General features: G+C 36.1%; 1 protein-coding gene across 1 annotated transcript; it reads left to right on the top strand.

Annotated features, from left to right (window-relative positions):
* The first annotated feature begins 13,439 nt into the window (after positions 1-13,439).
* On the top strand, positions 13,440-15,310 carry LOC149157161 (inorganic pyrophosphatase 2-like). The gene is made up of 5 exons (XM_089445577.1): positions 13,440-13,659; positions 13,877-13,998; positions 14,109-14,313; positions 14,709-14,854; positions 14,962-15,310. Exons 1-5 carry the CDS (start codon positions 13,507-13,509, stop codon positions 15,074-15,076), a joined length of 741 nt encoding a protein of 246 aa, XP_089301703.1. The 5' UTR covers positions 13,440-13,506; the 3' UTR covers positions 15,077-15,310.
* The last annotated feature ends 4,339 nt before the right edge of the window (positions 15,311-19,649 follow it).

The following is a 19,649-nucleotide window of genomic DNA, read 5'->3' as shown; positions in this document are numbered from 1 at the left end:
ACTTTTCTGCATAAAGTAATAATTGTGATCAGTTTTTAAGGTGTAAATCTGACATTGAAGAAAAATGGCCAGAATCAGTGAAGTATTAGAGTTCATTAAAACTCTTATACAGTCTACTGTTGATGACACATTACAGATCAGCATAGGATCTCTCTCAAAAATTCAGACATGTCTACAAAATGCACAGGAAAAGATTGATTTTTTGCAGCTTGAATCACAGCTACAACAAGAAGAGCTACATCAAAATAGACATCATTCTAAACCTGTTTCTATTCAGAATGTTGAGACTGCAACCCATCAACAACAAGACAATAATATTACAGTTCATTCAGATTTAGTACCCCATAAAGCAGCAGTTGTCCATGCAGATGCAGAAACTCAGCCTGCACTTCCCAAGCCCATCATTAGACCTTGGGAACAGCTTGTCCACAACAAGCACAAAACTGGTCTTGGATATAACAAGGACTTGTCCTTTCATATTCCAGACTATGCCAAGCCTATTCAATTTCAGAGTGTTGGATTCATTCATGACAGTTCACCTGCTCCTCATAATAGTTCAGCTTCAGCTGTTCCAGACTCTGCCCCTCTTCCACAACAACAACAACAACAAATTGTGAAATGCCAACACTGTGACCGAGTTGGCCATTTGAAAGATCATTGTTTTGATCTTCATCCATGTAAGCACTGTCATAAAACCAGTCATTCTTCACACAGATGCTTCAAAAACAAACGTCCTGCAAGAACAAAGATTCATCTTGGTTGGATCGCTTCTTGGCAATGGGCATCAACAGCCAAGAAGATATTCCAAACACATGTCAGAACTTGTTCCAGAATATTGAACGGTCTTGCAGTTGAGTTTTCTCCATCCTCTCACCTTGTATCTGACAGGGGGGGAAATGATGGTCATCTACAAGCTTCAAAGCCACATCAAGCGAGCCTGAGCCACAACCTGCCACACCAGTTTCAGAGTTGTAGCCAGAGACAAATATGTCCGTGAACATGCCTTCAGTTGGCAATCTGGGACACTTCCTCTAGCAGAAGACTTCAGCTTCTTTCCAGCTTTGGAAGAATTCCAGGAACACAATTGAGAACACTTCCTCTAGCAGAAGACACCAGCTTCTTGCCAGTTTTGGAAGAGTTCTAGGAATTGCATTAAGCATTCCAGAGTTGTTGGTCATCCTTAAACCATCACAGGTTGAGACTTCCCTTTTCAGGTTGAAGTTTTACCTTTTATGTGGGGTGAGACCTCCCTTTTATGGTTGAAGGTTTCCCTCTTTAAAACAATAGGATCACTTCCTCTAGCATAAAACTTCAGTTTCTTGCCAGTTTTGGAAGAGTTCCGGGAACTGCACTAAGCGTTCCAGTGTTGGTGGTCATCCTTAAACCACCGCCCTTTTTACCAACATTTCATAGAGCACATTCAGCCTAGTGCTGCCATGCATTTTTTTGCACATTTTGTATTACAACTCTCTTCTTGGACTCATACATAACCCTTCGGATTAAGGGGGGGAATGTTGGACACCTAATCCTAAATGGGTTAGTGTGGAAGCCGAATAGACCAAAGCAGTCCAAGAGACCTTGGGATCTGAAACCCAAGAGTCACATAATGTACTATAAATGTAAATCTCTTGTTAATAAAATTGTATTGCATGTTTTATCTTTCATATCTCTCTTGTTGTCCATGTGTGTTTAATGGGAAATCTTGTAGATATCTGTTGCATTATCTTCAAAGCCCCATGATGCAAATGGCCCAACCGCATGTGCCACAACTCGCCAATGTATTGGCTTTGTACTAATTCTGCTTTCGTACTCAATGTTGCACAATCATCTACCTCTAGTTTATAAAGATTCTTCACCCAAATCCCTATCCTCTTGGTCTGACCCGTGGCTATGTGTCTTAAGAATGCCTTTCCTTTACTGAACACAGCATCATAGCCTTTGTCCTCCAACATTGCAACCGTTACCAAGTTCTTCTTCAGTCCAGGCACATACATCACATCTGTCAAGGTGAGAGGAGCTCTATGCTCCCTCTAAAAAGCAACCGTGCCCACTCCTAAAACACTATACCTTCTGTCGTCACCCATCTCTATACGCATCTTGAGGTCTTTCTCCTCCAAGGTACTGAATAAATTTTTATCGTCGGTCATGTGGAATGAGGCTCCACTATCATGATACCAGACACAACCCATCATCGATGACACCATGCATGCGATGAGGGTAAATTCCATTTCGAATTGAGAGGCTAATTCCTCAGCTTTCGATCCTTCCGAGGATCCCTTCTTGGACTTCTATGATGGGCAATTAGTTGCATAATGTCCCATATGGTGACAATTAAAGCATCTTACTTTAGATATGTCACCCTTGTTCCCTCCATGAGAAGAATTCGATTTGAAATGGGAAGCCTTCTCCTTCCCTTTCCTTTCCTTATTTGCTAAGGCCAAATTTTCTTCATGATTCATCATTCTTGGATGAAGAACCATCTCATGTGCTCCTCCTAATCTCCTCCTACATAAGATTCGACCACAGTCATTCCCAATCCAACAATTTTTCCCTTCCATTCACAGAGTCCTAGTAGCTATTCCAACTCTTTGGAAGGCCAAGGAGAGCGAGGCTCACCATATTATCATCGGCAGTAGTTATTCCCACACTGCCAAGCTCATCTCTACAGGTGGTAAGCTTGTTCAGATATGTGGAAATAATATTGCCCTTCTCCATCTTGATTCTTCGAAGCTTATCCTTGAGCGCCAATTTCCTCTGGGCACTACTGTTTTGGTAGAGGTCCTTCAATGTCTTCCACATTGAAAATGGAGTATCCTTCCCATGGAGACTCGAGACAATATGGTCTCGAACTCCTTCAAGGATGATCCATCGCCTTCGCCACACACTTCTTCCACTTAGCCAACTCTTGTGCATTAGTTGAAGCTGGCTTTGGGGTTTCTTGATCAATGAATTCCTTCAAGCCATTGTCTTCTAATACAACCTCCATTCTATCTTTCCATGCTATGTAATTCGAGCTACCTTCCAAGGCATACTCGAGTCTCAAGCCATAGAACACCATTGTCCAATCTTGAAGTATGATATGAATTTGATTTGCACCTGCAACCCCGAACTTCAAACTTCGAATTCTCTTCTCAATATACTATTCACAGCTCCGATACCATGTAGAGATTTCTACAAATCTAGCCATGATACCATGTAGAGAATCTGTGATAGGTTAACCTGATAATGCAATATAAATGAAAACAGAATACTATAACCTACTTCTACTATCAATTTGCGGAAGCATAAATATCGAGTTGAACAATATAACCAGAAGAAGAAGAATCAATGGCACAATACACATGAAAATACTTTGGGAAAAACCTCAGCTAAAAAACCCACACTATTGTATTATCATACATGGTGGAAATACATAGGAATTATACAAAGCCTTAGCTCTCACAGCTAGCCAACTCTCAGTATAATGAGAGCTAGCCAACTCTCAGTACAATCTTCACAGATGCTCAAAAACAATCTTGGCTTCTCTCCAGCCTTCCTCTCTGCCCTCCAAGCTCCTATTTCCTTGCGTTGTTCCTTGTGGATGATTCTCCTTCAACCAAGTGGAAAACCTCCTACCAAGTGGATGATCTCTCTTCAAAACTGCACAATCCTCAAGGATTAAATCCTTGACTGCATGCATGGGTTTTCTCCATGAGAAAACACATACAACTAATAGTACACTGTCCTTGAACTTTAATCTCAATTGGGTCTTTCCCAAAATGGACATGCATGACTTTCTGATGAGGGAATCTTCAGTTAACTAGAGTAGCACTAGTTGAGTGCATGCATGCATCAATTGACTGTTAACTCACTACTAGTTCCTCAAACAGTTTCGAACTAATTTAACTAGACTTAACTCAGTAAACTAAGTTAACTAATTACAACTCAAATATAACTCAATCTTATCTCCATAATTTAAGGGATAACTCTTGCATGACTTCAGAAAGACTTCTAACTTGAATTTCTCCAACTAATTAATTTAAAATAAATTAATTAATTATTTCCAAGTAGTTGTTAAGACTAAATTCGATTTTAATTCACAATTTAATTTAAGGACAAATTAAATTGGAATATTCTTGTTGCCATATTTCAACAAATAGGATATTGACCCAATCCTCTTAATGATTTTGAAAGGTCCACAAAACTGGGGTGCCAACTTGGCACATTATCCAATCCACAAGGAGCTCTTCTTCGGTTTGATGTGCAAGTACACCTACTCCCCAACCTGGAACTCTTTAAACAACATGTTCTAATCTGCATAACTCTTCTACCTATCATGTGCTACTTTCAAATTTTTCTTGACTACCCGCATTTCCTGTTCCATTTTAGCCGACAATTTGGTCCAATTAACACCCTGTTAATCAGATCACTCCAACTGATGGGAGTATTGCAACTCCTCCAATACAATGCCTCAAACAAACTCATCTTCAAACATTCCTGATACACATTGTTGTAAGTGAACTCTACCATTGGAATATACTCTTCCCACTTTTGTTGTTGATGCATCACGTACATCCTCAACATGTCCTCCAATATCCTATTGACCCTCTCTGTCTGTCTATATGTCTGTGGATGAAAAGTTGTACTGAAGGCCAAATTTGTACCCAAACCTGCAAATAACTCATTCCAAAACTTGGAAGTGAACCTCACATCCCTATCTGACACAATATTCTTTGGAACACCATGCAATCTAACCACATCTCTAATGAATACATGTGCTACATCAGTAACTGAGAATGTAGACTTCACTGGAATGAAATGCGCAACCTTTGTCAACTTATACACAAAAACCATGATGGAATCGTGCTATCTCATTGTCTTCGGCAACCCTGTGATAAAATCCATGGAAATGACCTCCCATTTCGTTCTAGAATCACAATCGGCTATAACAGTCCACCTGGATGCTTACACTCTGCCTTCATCCACTGACAATCAAAACACCTAGCCACAAACTCTGCTACATTCTTCTTCAGATTCGGCCAATAATAAAATTCATTGTGGTCAATGTCTTTTGATATCCTGGGTGACCTAAATATGGTTTTGCATGAAACTCTCTCAAGATCACATCCTTGAGCTCACTGTTATCTGGCACATATATCCTGTCCCTAAATCTAACTAGTCCATATGTTGTGAGACAATAGTCCACATCCTATGCACCTAAATCTGTACCTGTACCACTACATATACATGTACTTATACTACTACATGTACCTACACCTATACCACCACATTTACATGTACATGTACTTATACCACTACCTAAACTATGTTGTAACCTCTGCACAATCTCCATATACTTGACATCCTATTGACCTTCCTACGAGATCATATCCTATAGATCTATCCCATAGGAACTCATTGATGCTATATGGTTTACTTGTATCCACCTGCTAAGAGAATCTGCAGCCTTTTTCTCCTCTCCTTTGATGTATCTGATCTCAAAAATGAACCCATTGATCATGGTCAACCATCTAGCCTACCTAGCATTCAGATTTAGCTAGTCAAACAAATATCTCAACCCATTATGATCACTCATCAATACAAACCTAATGTCAAGAAGATAGTGTCTCTACATCTTCAATGCATGTACGATCGCTACTAACTCAAGATCATGTGTTGGGTAGTTCTGCTCATGCTCATTCAATTTCCATGACTCGAAGCATACCACTTGTCCATCTTGCGTAAAGACTCCACTAAGTCCTCTCTTGCAAGCATCTGTACATACTAAAAATTATTTGCCTGGATCTGCAATCTTTAACATTGGTGCATGTGTCAATCACTGTTTAAGATGCTCAAAACTGGCCTCACACTCCTTTGTCCATTCAAACTTCTTACCTTTCCTCTACAATGATGTAATAGGATCAGAAATTTGCGAGAAGTTCTTGATGAACCTCCTATAATATCCTGTCAACCCCATGAAATATATCCCCTCATCTACATTCCCAGGAGTTCCCACTCCATGATAGCTCTTATCTTCTTTGGATCCACTATTATGCCATCCTTGGAGACCACATGTCCCAAGTAGTGTACCTTATTCTAAAAGAAACTGCACTTGTTGAGCTTAGCATACAATTGATGCTCTCTCAACAACCTCAACACTGCTGCTAAATTTTCGACATGCTCTTCCTCATTTTTAGAATATACCAGTATGTCATCAATGAAGAACACAATAACAAACTTATCCAAATACGTACGTAACACACTATTCATTAAGCACATAAATGTAGCTGGAGCATTAGTCAAACCAAATGGAACTAAAACAAACTCATAATACCCATACCTAGTCCGGAAAGTTGTCTTGTAAATGTCCTCCTCTTTAATGCATACTTGATGGTATCTAGATCTCAATTCAATCTTTGAGAACATTGTTTCTCCCTTCCACTAATCGAACAAGTTGTCAATCCTCGGCAATGGATACATGTTCTTGATGGTCACTTTGTTCAATTGAATGTAATCAATGTACAATCTGAGAGTGTCATCCTTCTTCTTCACAAACAATACCGGTGTGCCCCATGGTAATACACTTGGCCTAATATATCCCTTGTCCAACATTTCCTTCAACTATGAATTCAACTCTACCAACTTAGGTGTGTTCATCCTATAAGGTGCTTTTGATGTTAGAGCTACCTCGTTGTCACTAACTCAATAGAAAAGTATCCTTCCCTGTGAGGTGGCAACTCTGAAATCTCTGCAGGGAACACATCCTAAAACTGTTGTAGAACTGGGTACCTGCTCAAAAAATTTACATTCTCAACTTCCTTACCTTTGTCACTAGAAATATGCACTCAAAATAACACACATCCTTTTTTGTGACTGCTCTTTCCTTGCATATTTGTCACCATCCTAACTAATGTGGCTTTCTTCTTCCCTATAAGACTCTTGTTTCTCCATTGTCATCCACGCACTCAATGGATTTGTCATAACAATCCACCTTGGTCCTATGAAGGTACAACCAGTCCATGCCCAACAACATATTGTATGATCCCAATGGTAATACATCCAAATGTGATGCGGTAGGCATATCATTCAAATCAAATGCACAATCTCTTACCCAATGGTGAAATCACTTCTTTGTACGTGTAGCCAACTGCACTAACCAAGACTTTGCATGCTCTTTTATTCAAACAACACTTATCCACTAGGCAAGGACTAACATAACAACAATTAGATCTAGGGTCAATCGAAATATAAACAACTTGATCAAAAAGCTTACCATCCATCTCAATGATAGATGCTTGATGGTCCACCTGTCTGTTATCCAGTGCTGCATAGATACGAGGAACGCTCTGACCAACATCCCCAACAGTATGTGTCTCCTTTGTACTATATATCTGAAGCCTACCACCCTGATTTTGTGGACAATCTCTTTTAAGGTGTTCCTTACCGCATGTCCAACACTCCAACTGTCTAGTATTGTCACCTCCATGTTGTTATTGTAACCCATGTCCCTATCTAGATGCATTGAACTTCTTTTGTGGTGCCACTTTTTCTTTCTCTTCTGCATTCTGAGGCCTTGATCTTTCTGGCTGCCATTTACCCTTACCTTTATCCTTATCCTTCCCTTTCCAACCTTGCTAAGATTCATTCTTATGCTTTGATTGTTCATAGCAATGTTTCAATTTCCCAATAACTTCCTTAAGTGACCGAGGCTCATCATACTCAATTCAATCTCTAAAAGCCAATGGAAAACCACTGACAAATCATTAAACTTTAGCCTTCTCATCTTTAAGATATGGTACATACCTCAATAGCTCCAAGAACTTAGTCATGTACTCTTCGTCTATCATTGATCTCATCTTTAGCTCATAGAATTCTTTGGCCTTACTGTCGTAGTACCTTTATGACAAGTAATTCCTGAAAATCCTCTTGAACTCATGCCAAGTCAAGTCATATGTCTTGATGTCTCTGACCCGCTTCACATCTTCCCACCAAATTTCTGCTTTACCTCTTAGGCTGAAGATTGCTACTCTGACCTTCATGTTATCTGTGTAATTATGCAATTCAAAGAACAACTTCATCCCAAGTATTTGAGCCTCTACATCTTCTAGCTTCTTCACATCTCTATCAAAGTAGGTGGATTTGCTTTCTTAAATTCATCTGGCAAGTATCCCCTATCACTCCTCCTGTAAGGATGATAACGATGACAATCATAATGTCTGTCAGAACCAAAACTAGAATAATACATGTGTCCATCACCTCTCCTATTCGGAGTATCCAACAACTTGCCATCTCTCATTGTGTCATCTCTATCTGACTTGTGACCACCATGAAACCTACTGCCATATGCCCCATTAGTTTTGTCCTCTTGTCCATGGTTGATCATAACTGGCCCTTGATGCTGCAATTTTGACAAACTCTAAAGGAGTATTTCATTAACATCTACTTGTTTATCTTATGCCTGCATGATTTTGCCATTGTCTGCCTTACAACTTCTTATTTCTTCCTTCAAGCTTCTCTATGTGTCTGTTAAGTCAAAAGAGTTCTCAACAGCACGCTACTCATCTTATTCATAGGGAAACTCTCTGTAGTCTACCATCTTGCTAGATATTTTGATCTCTTAAAGGCATACTATGTTAGCTAAACCAAATCACAATAAACCAAGGTACCTTAGCATAATTCAGGGAGGATATCTCATCTACAAGATCATCAAATCAACGTAGTACATGTGTAACATAATCATAACAACATATAGACATATAATACATAAGCATATAACCATGTAACCATCATTCTAGCTAGAGTCCAGTCATTAATGCATGGCCATATCAACTACACATACCATGACCTCATGCATGACAACAAAATCCATACCAATGTACACTGACAGTGCACAAACATAAACAAATCAATCATACACTCATGACGACACACTTCACAACAACAACATCTTCATTCACATGGTGACATCACTACCACCATGGGATCCAACCTCCAATGTGACCTTAAGGAAGTGGAATCATCGGAAACACAACATACAGACCTTCCACATCAACGTGAGGACTCCCAAGAACCATCCCAACCTTTTTGGCAACCAACCCCTGGGTCCCACTGAGTTTCTAAACCAACTAACTCTCGGACTCTCCCATGCTATGGGCATGCCAGCGTCTAGAAGGCTTTGGACGCTCCCACAACATGTCAGTCCATCGTCCAGGGATTATTTTTCTCAATGATGTGCCAGCATCCCCGGTATTGAGCCACTCTTTCAGGTCTAGAGCCCAAGGCACTGCCCAAATTAAATCACCTTCAGAACAGGAAGATAACAAGGGAATGATGATACAAATGCAATTACTTAAACAAGGGCTTGATTGGACCCCTACTAGCCATGATAGACATTTTGTCAAACATATCACAAATATGTAATCTACAGGTGTAAACAACATATTTAAGCATATGGGTCTCATACTTATCTGAGAATCACTAAGAAGCATTGCTCCCTTATATCATTAGTCGCATTATCACCTATTAGGTCATAGATACATTGTTCATTCATTTACCAATCAAAACATGAGAAAATCCATACATCATCACTGTCATAATGCATGCTTATAACCAACATAATAATAGAAATATCAAGGATGCATCAGTCATAAAATCCACATATAAACTAGTACATTTATACATAAGATATAAAAGAGATAACCTCTTATTAATGAATGAAAAATTCAACCCAGAATGGGACTACCACGTTCCTCTCGACCATAGAATTGCTAAGCCAAAACCTCTCTTCATCTATTCACCCTCGTGCCATATTCCAAGAATAAATGTGGGACTCAACAAAAAGAACCAATGAGGGCATCATGAGGCTAAACCACCTCACCCTCATCAATAAAACCAAGCTTTACCACAATCCATCCCGAATCACTAGGCCAACACAATAAACATGTAATAACAGGCTTTACCATGATCTCCACCAGATCACTAGGCCAAACAAGCATGGATGCCATCGGATTTCTCTACCTACACCATGAGGAATTTTCTTGTCTTCTAGTCTCTCAGGTTTTACCGCAATCCGCATTGGATCACTAAGCCCTAAGCCGAGACCCACTTTCCAAGCTTTACCACATATCCCATTCTGATATTACTAGGCCTAATGGAGAGCACCCACCTCTAAGCTTTACCATATATCCCGTCATTCACCAGTCGAGGATTCCTAGACCCACCGAGGCAACACAAAATCTAGCTTTACCGCAACCCACAATCCGGTTTAGGGGTCACTAGGCCATGTGTTCTATCATTTAGAGATCCACCTCACTCAACTTCTAATCCATACAACAATCCGATCAACCAAAACATGAGAACCCCATCACACCAAGCCTATCCGGAAATGGAAAGTCTAAGCTGAAACCACTCTCACACCTAGAAAAACCCATGCCATAACAACAAAATAACCACATGCAATACCATGCATGCCAAATCTAGCAAGGAAAACACACATGCAAATTGATACATGTAAAGAATCCTATTGTAGTTGTTTGACCCTGCTCGTCCTTGCTTACTCCTTCCTTCCTCTTGCCTTCTTTGTCTTTCTTGGTCCAACTTTGTCTTTCTTGGTCCAATGCCAAGTGCTCCAAGAAATCTCTAAGTTTCCAAGAGTGAAAGAGAGAGAATAATGAGAGAGCTTCAAAACTGAACTGACAAACAATTACAAACTGATCCTCAGAAGCCTTTTTATCAATTTTGCCTCTATTTTCTTCATTTTCCATTATTTTCCTCCTCACATGCAACCTATGACCTTTCACCTTCCTTTTCTCCTAATTTCCATAATTTTCATAAATAAATGTGCCAAAATTTTCATTTTGTTTTTCCAAAGCCTTAGTCGTTGCTTTTGCCAATTTCCTTAGCCATACTAAACCAAATGAACACCCACACTAGGACGTTTTGCCCAACATTCAAATTGGAATAAGTGTCCTATCAATCGTGGTTATTATTTTTCCCTTTATTAACTTTTATTATATGAAACTTTTATCAGAATTGTTACAATAATTTCACCTAGTTTTCTTTTTTATCACATTATAAAGACTACTTAAATTCTTAATCCTTAAATTCTTAATCATTTTATCTTTAAAACCTATTAAGTATTAATGTGCATTTCACAATTTTTTAATGCATATTGTAGTGGCATCTAATTATGAAGTCACACACTTATAAGTATTTGTTTTGTCACAATATAAAACAATAATTCAGTATGGGAAGATGTGTCACAAATGAATATAGCATAATGTTATAGTTTTTGTTTAATAAATAGTTAAATATCTACATAAACCAACCTATATCTATATTAAACCTCGATATATTAAACACTCAACATAATTAAATTTGTTGATTTAAAATTTATGTGACATCAAATTATTTATATATATATATATATATATATAATCCCTCTCACTATTTCATTGATTGCATTTAGAGAGGCTTCGCCCTTACATATAAAGAGATATTATAGTAGAATATATATTGCATTTAGAGAGGCTTCGCCCTTACATATAAAGAGATATTATAGTAGAATATATATATATATATATATATATATATATATATATATTATAGTAGTTTTTGATATTTCAAAAAATATATATAAAAAATACGAAAAAAAATCATAAATATATCTATGTATTAATTATCAATTTTAGCTCTGGATTTACCAAATGCCTAAAGGGATCAAATCTCTTGAGATGCAAACATCTTTTAGAGTGAGAGATTTGATCCTCCTGGGTAGATCTAGAGTTGAGATGGATCTACGCTGGTATAATAGATATGTAGTTGACATTGAAATATTTTATTTATAATTTACAATTTCCATATTAAATTTAATTGTTCTTATTATTAATATTTTCTAAATATTAAATATCAAATCCATATTAAGCATTGCAAAAATTACAAATATCCCTCGTACATTGAATTAGAAAACAAGTATTAATGGAATAAGAATTTTCTCAATCTTTCTCTCTATATATGTTTCATGTTAAAATCTTTTACTCAAAGTAGGTATTGAAATATTTTATTTACAACCTATGTTAAACTTTAATTTGTTATTGATAATTTTAAAATCTCATATATCAATTACATACTAGAAATAAAATAAATTACACATCTAGTTTAAAAAAATAAGAATTTTTTTTTTTTTAATTTAAAGTAGATATAAAATCATGTTATTTGATACGTACATTGAAATATTTTACAAAATATTTTTTGTTATTAATATATTTTTATTTTAAAAATCACATGTAAACTTAATGTACAATGAATTACATATCATGTGATATCAATAATACTATATCTTATCATCTCCATATTAAGTATTGAAGAAATTACATTTCTTAATCGTAGTGATGTAAAATTAATGTGCAAATTGATGTATTTTAATTATGGCCAACATTGCCCACGGCGTTTTGGATTGGGGGTGAATGGGTGCGTTGTTAAGGCACTCCTTGCTATAGGTCACCGATTCAAATCCCCATGGGTACTTAGGTTAGCCTTAACTAGAAAAAAAAATTATGACCAACATTAATTTTTATTGTTATTATTATTTTTAATTTGTTAATTTAAATTATTATTTTAATATTTTTAATTATAACATTACATGACATTATCTTACTCCTAATAAAAATTTCAGTAAAATTAAAAATAAAAATAATTTTATGTATAAAAATGTGAAATTTATTTATAATATAAATAATATTATAAATAATTATTGAATGAAATAAGTGTGGAGAGAGATTAAATTTCTTGAAATATAAATTTTTCTTTATATTTAAAAATAAATTTACATGTTGAAAGATTTAATCTGGCCCTGCATTTAGTAAATTCATATTCATAATTAAAATAATCTATTAAAATAAATATGAATAGCTTATTACAACATCATCTATATTAAAATTATAACCCATAAATATAATGGTCAATATCATCCAATACATATAATAATAAATATCACCCTTTTTCTTTTTTTTCTTTTTTGTCTTTTACTTTTTCTTTTCAAATGTGTTTTTATCTGAGGCCTTAGACAAGTACAACACGCCTGTCAAGAAATTCCTGAACTACTCAAACATATTAAAATCTTACGGAATATCTCCAATCTCCTTTCTGAAACATGAAGTGGAAAGCCAATCCAACAGCCAATCCTGGAAAGCCAATCCAACAGCCAATCCAACGATAAACAAATGAATCACTTTAACAGAAACCATAGACAAGGAGCAGAGGAGCCACAGAAAACAAAGCATATGCTGTGAATATTATGCTCTGTGGTAATGGACTCCTCGCTCGTTGGTGCAGATGGAACACGCGAGAAATTAGTGAGTCATGTCTCGCTTTTGGGATTCATGTGAATATCCTCCTCGCATATGCTTCCTTACCTTAATATTCCCTGGTGGTGGTTCTACTATAAAAGGCCCTTTTTACATCCCTCTTCATACACACAAATCTCTCTCTCATCTTCTCTCTGCTTTAACTATCCATTTTCCTACAGCTATGGGATGCATGAAGAGCAGTGGTACAGTGATTGTATTTGATTTTGATCAAACCATAATCGACTGTGACAGCGATCCATGGGTGATTGAACAGCTAGGAGCCACTCCGCTCTTCCAGGCTTTGCTCCCCACCCTTCCATGGAATACTCTCATGGTAACTAATTACTATTCGTACTTTAATCTTCATGTAATGTGAGTTTGAGTTTTTGTTAGTTCAGGGGTTGCTGCAACTTGTGCCCAATTTTGTTATGCGTTTGGTTAGATTCATACCAGCAGGTGCTCATTAGAATCCTCACGTAGTCAGCTTTACTAGAAATGCTAGAAGCATCCTTGAGTTTTTCTGCAATTAATATGCTGGCTGGTGGGTGAAGGATAAAATGATGGAAGAGCTGCATGACCAGGGGAAAACTATAAGCGATATTGAACAGAGTTTGAAGACTATTCCTCTGTACCCAGAAATGATAAGAGCAATCAAATTTGCCTTCTCCATGGGGTGGGTGATGATATCATGGCTCTTTCTCCTCTTTTTAAGTTTAATAGATTTCATTGAAGAAATCTTGACTTATTGTAATCAAACATTCTTTGATTGTTGTTGTATTGCAGGTGTGAACTTCGAATTGTGAGCGATGCTAATATGTTCTTCATAAAGACTATTCTTCAAGCCCATGACTTGCTCCAATACTTCACTGAGATTAAGACAAATCCAGCATTTGTTGATGAGAAGGGGAGATTGAGGATTCAGCCTTTTCATCCCTTTACTGAAGGCCCCCCTCATGGCTGCACCCTCTGCCCTCCTAATATGTGCAAGGTATTCATTCTTGTGTACTGTTACATATGAGCAAACACCCATCTAAACCGGGGTCTTATATGCTTAGTGATATAGTATAACAACACATGTTTTGATAGGTATATTTGAACCTATAACTTATAATGTACAGGTCTGATATGCACATATAGAGTTATTTATTCTTTAAAATTAATTGTCTGGATTTGAGATAAGAATTTGGATCAGTGTTTAAATGTATTTATGCTTCTATTGTCTGCACCCAATGGAAAATGCATCCAATGAATACACACAAATACCCAAAGAGTTGATGGATCATTCCATCCCTTTTCTAACTGTGCAATTCATCTCACTTTTCTTCTCTGAATACAAATAATTGTTTTAAAAATATTGCATGCTGATAATGTTCTGTGTTGCAGGGGGCAATAATAGATGAGATGATGCCAAAGTGCTTGGAAGGGGAATCAGTTGATATGAAGCAATTTATTTATCTAGGAGATGGAAGTGGAGATTTCTGCCCTTCTTTGAAGTTGAGGGTTGGAGATCAGGTTTTGCCCAGAGAAGAGTAAGTGAGACCATTAAACCAAATTCTTGTTTTCCCGGGATTCTTTCTGTGATATTAATGTTGGTCAAGTTCTTATGAAGATGTGGTGTGGATTACTGTTTTGGCAGATACCCTCTGTGGAAGCTTATTCACAAGAACTGTGATCTTGTCAAGGCTGAAGTGCATGGATGGTCTAATGCAAAGGATGTTGAAGATTTGTTTGTCAAGTTGCTCAAGCCTTAATCATTCTAATCTCTGTCACACACAACCTTCCCTGCTCTGCAACTTTTCATTGATTGATAATGGTTCATATCGGTGTATGGATTAAGGAAAGCATTCTCCATGTGGTCTTTTCAAAATCGATTCAGAAGTTTCGCTGAAATCTTACCCTTCTAACTCACAAACCAATAGTACACACGTATTTTAAATGATGTCGTCGAAATGATGAGATGGTGTGTGTTTGTATATGTGGTAGTGGTACAGATCCATTTCAGTTTAATATTTTCAAATTTAATGTTTATTAAAATGGTATATAAATTTATTTATAATTTGTTCCTAATTAATTTTGCACGCAGTAAAATATAATGGAGTATAAAATATATGTATTTATTTTTTCCTTAAAGAAAATATATAATTTTTTATTTAAAAAATGATATTTTACCTATCCTTTCAGCAAATCATATACTTCCATGAATGGTGGTATTTTACATATCTTTTCAGCAAATCATATACTTCCATGAATGGTTTACTTTTTATTTTGAAAGTGAGGGAACAGAAGATTACTGTGTGGGTGCTCAATATTCACTTGAAATGTATTAATTTTTTAATATAATATATTTATGGTCTAAAAACAATTCATCGTAAACTTATCTAACTTATCTTATCAGTTTAGTAAATATTTTGAACTCCACAATATTTAGAACTTTTTATTATTTTATCTCATTAAAGTTATAAGAATTTAGGGAAGATTTTTAAATAGGAATGAAATTATAAAGCAAATTAATTAATTCTTTACTTTTTCTTTTTTAAGTTTCATAAACTTATTTTATCAGCCTAGTAAAGATTTTGAACTGCGCAATATTTATAATATGAACTGTTTTATCTTTTTATCTCATCAAAGTTACGAAGATTTAAGGAATTTTCTTTATATATGAATAAAATTCTAAAGTAAATCAATTAACTTCTTATCATTTTCTTTTTTAAGTTTTATAAACCAACGTTGATATAGATGTTAACAATCATCATCATCATTAATAATCTGAGTTGGTATTGACGTCAACAACCATCATCATTGTTAATAACCCAACTTGCAACGAAGGTTAACAATCCTCGTCAATAATAACATGACATGTGAACTCAAACAAAAGCATATCTTAATTCCATCTTGCTACATGTATTCTCAAACAAAGTCATATATTGATTCCATCTTCATTGAGGTACCTTATTCCAGTTGTAAGAATTTAGGTACATAATATCTTTGAATGTCAATGCCATTGCCTTCACTTGTTCAATTTTTTTATCAAAACCAACTTTCCATCCTATAAGCACCTCTTATCTACTTTATAATCACGTTTGGGGCACTCATAACTTGAATCTTTCTCACAATATTTGATACTCATAACTTGAATCTTTCTCACAATATTTGATCCTGGTGTCTAACCATGCTCTAGATATGATGAATTGAATACTTAGGTAGCACCCACCATCTAGTGGCAAGTCCCTTCTCTAGCTCTATCAATACCCTCACCACCTAGATTTGTCAATTTGAGCCTCTGATGTTTTATAATTGTTTCACCTTGCTTCACCTTCACTTTATGTTTGTAATCTTCAAATGCATATCAAACTTGAACATGGTGTTATAAGGTAAGTATTATTTTTTCATTAAAGATGTATGAAGCCATTTAAAACCATATTCTAAATGTTGTGACAAATGACATAGCTTTCAAATGTTTTCACTGTATTCCTATGACACATTTTAAATTATCACAAATAGTTTTTGCATATAGTGGATAATTTACTAACAAGTTACATATAGACTTGCTGACCCAAAATTTTGCATCTATAATAAAGTGAGATCACTTAACCAATTTCTCAGCAAGAATGACTTTTCTTTTGAAAAGAAAGAGGAAAAAAGAAATAGTATAAAGAAATAAATTGTTAATTTCCATCTTCTCGCTAAATAGCCCTATGTTTCAGTTTTGTCTAACATTTTACAGAATCAAAAATAAAAATCATATACCAAAAAATATCATTATTTCTCCTCACACATATTAGTTCCCAAACTTTAAAAAATTCTAAATTATTTAAAACATTTACCCCACTTCATATTCTTCCACATAACATCCCTCTCCACGTAAATATTTACCATATCCCATACTTCACCAATTTTAAAATTGTACTTTCATACCATTTCCTTTGAACACTATTATCTCTGCACAAACCTTTTCTCTTTTCTCTGCACAACCCTAACCTCCACACAACCTTGTCTCTTGTCTCTGCACAAACCTTTTCTCTGCATAAATATTTACCGTATCCCATACTTCACCAATTTTTAAATTGTACTTTCCTACCATTTCTTTTGAACATTATTATCTCTGCACAAACCTTTTCTCTACAAAGCCCTAACCTCCACACAACATTATCTCTGCACAAACCTTTTCTCTGCACAACCCTAACCTCCACACAAACCTATCTACGCGCAACCCTATCTCCGCACAACCCATTTCTCCGCACAAACCCTATCTCCGCACAAGAAATACAGTGGCTAAGCCATTAACTTCCCATGGCCATAAATTGAGTTTCTGGTATCCGTTTTGGGAAAACGAAGGCTCATTGAAAAGGTTAAAGAGTGAAGAATGTATTAGCATACTGCGGCTAGAGGGGGGCCATGTATCCCAGCAAGGCTATAAAGAAACATCACGAGCTCGCAATAGAAGAGTATAGTGACTCTATGAGACCAGTACATGGTCCAAGGTGACTTAGCGCAGACATAAACCATTTTTTTTTATCTTATAAACAATGAGTGATCATTTGTTTCAAATTTTTAGTTGGTTCTATTTCTTAGGCCTGAACTTTGCTATCCATGGCCACGAGGTGGCTGGAACAAGCTAATACTGAGGTGCATTGTGGATTTGGAAAATGGGCTAGGGACGCATGACAACCCGAAAATGAGGGAACAAATTGTAAGGGTTCGTAAATATATATGTATAGCAAGGGTTGTGTGTTGAGTAGCAGGATTGGGCTTATACCTGACTCATGAGGCAATATAGACAAACCCCTTTCAAAACTATTCCTGAAACTTTTCCGGACCATGAGAGATAAACGGTGTTGCCCACAAAAGTTATACGACACAGGGTTTTCGTGCTTTGAGGTTTGGCTTTGGTTGAGACTTTACAAGGCTGGAGGTTCAATTCATGGACTAGGGTTGTGGGTCGTGTCATGGCCATCCCTAGGACACATAACCCCATTGAAACATTGCTAAATGAACCCAGGAAATGAAACCATGAAAAAAAATGGGGTAATAATGAATAAGCAGAGATTTTACATTATGAAAACAACACCATATCTTACACAGGGTATGGTGAAATAGGAAAATCGTGAGAGGGATTAACCCTTGCTTCATGTTCAAGCTGACTGAACAAGCCTAGTATTTGATAGAAAACAATTAATCAGAGAGGAGGGGTTGATTTCTGGGCATACCTGTGAGCATGAATTTTATTTTCCTCTGATATGTTGTTGACGGTTCCTATGAGCAGTTTTAAGAGCATGAAAAATATTCCAGAGAGTTGCAAGCCTTCATTCTAGAATAAGAGGTATACAATGAGAGTCTGTCAGGCTTAACTGTCTACTTCAGTTGAAAGCGGGGTATTTAAATTTTTAGACTTAAGTGTAAGATGATACAAAGAATATGAAAGCGTCATACCAATTCGATTTTTAGAATTTTGATATTTAGAATCGATTTGCAGTAGTTTTACTTGTCTTCAAATTTTTGGAGACGTCACCCATATAGTGTAAGAAAATACAAACAATAAATTTTGATAGTTAAAAAAATATAATACCCACAGTGTCATTACGGACATATTATTTACGACTTGGACAGAGCAAGTTTTTTTTCTGCCATGGTCACAATCAAATTAATCTTTGTGTTGTCGACTCAGTGTTGTATGCTCATTAACCAAAATTTCATAACGTGTGGCGTATGATTCATCTGTGTATTTTTGCAAATAGTGTGTTGCATATAGTGTCACGATCATATATCTCACACCATGCACCATTTGGCATATATGTTGATAATGCTGGGTGGGCACACCACTTTCCAGAAGCTTATTCTTCTGTTATATCATGTGCCTTATGCCCTTTAAAAAAGCATAGTGTATGGGCCAACAATGTTTGCTGAGTCATGTTAAAGTTTGAATATAAACAACCATATTATAATACTTACAAGGACAACCTTGCATGTTTTGACATTTCACGATATGTGATTAACATCTTTACACATGTGCCTACAACACCAACGGGGGTGGTTAGACATGCTTTTGAAACCATTTTATGATCATATTCCATTGTTTTTTTAAGGCTAGGCCAACGTTATCATAACCTTTTTTAGAAAAATATACTTTCATATCCATACATTATATATCATAGATATAACCAGATCATTAGATTGGAGCTTAATCATTTTTTAGTAATACTATGTATTATGCATATGGGATTATGCTATGCAACAAGATTGTCAAATAAAAATTAATTATTGAATTGCAATGAAAAAGCACCGACAATGAAATTCTAATTTTCGATCTCGTAAATGTATCAAATT

The sequence above is a fragment of the Pinus tabuliformis genome, chromosome 9, assembly GCF_031772625.1.
Source record: "Pinus tabuliformis cultivar Carrire ecotype Pingquan chromosome 9, CPIR1, whole genome shotgun sequence".
Classification (NCBI taxonomy): Eukaryota; Viridiplantae; Streptophyta; class Pinopsida; order Pinales; family Pinaceae; genus Pinus; species Pinus tabuliformis.
Note: the sequence above shows the minus strand (reverse complement) of the source record. Positions and strands in the feature narration are given on the sequence as shown.

Excerpts from the sequence above, each read along its gene's own strand:
- LOC149157161 (XM_089445577.1), top strand. The coding sequence starts at position 13,507 with ATGGGATGCATGAAGAGCAGTGGTACAGTGATTGTATTTGATTTTGAT. Across the intron at positions 13,660-13,876 it reads TTCCATGGAATACTCTCATG|GATAAAATGATGGAAGAGCT; the intron begins GTAACTAATTAC and ends TGGTGGGTGAAG. Across the intron at positions 14,314-14,708 it reads GCCCTCCTAATATGTGCAAG|GGGGCAATAATAGATGAGAT; the intron begins GTATTCATTCTT and ends TCTGTGTTGCAG.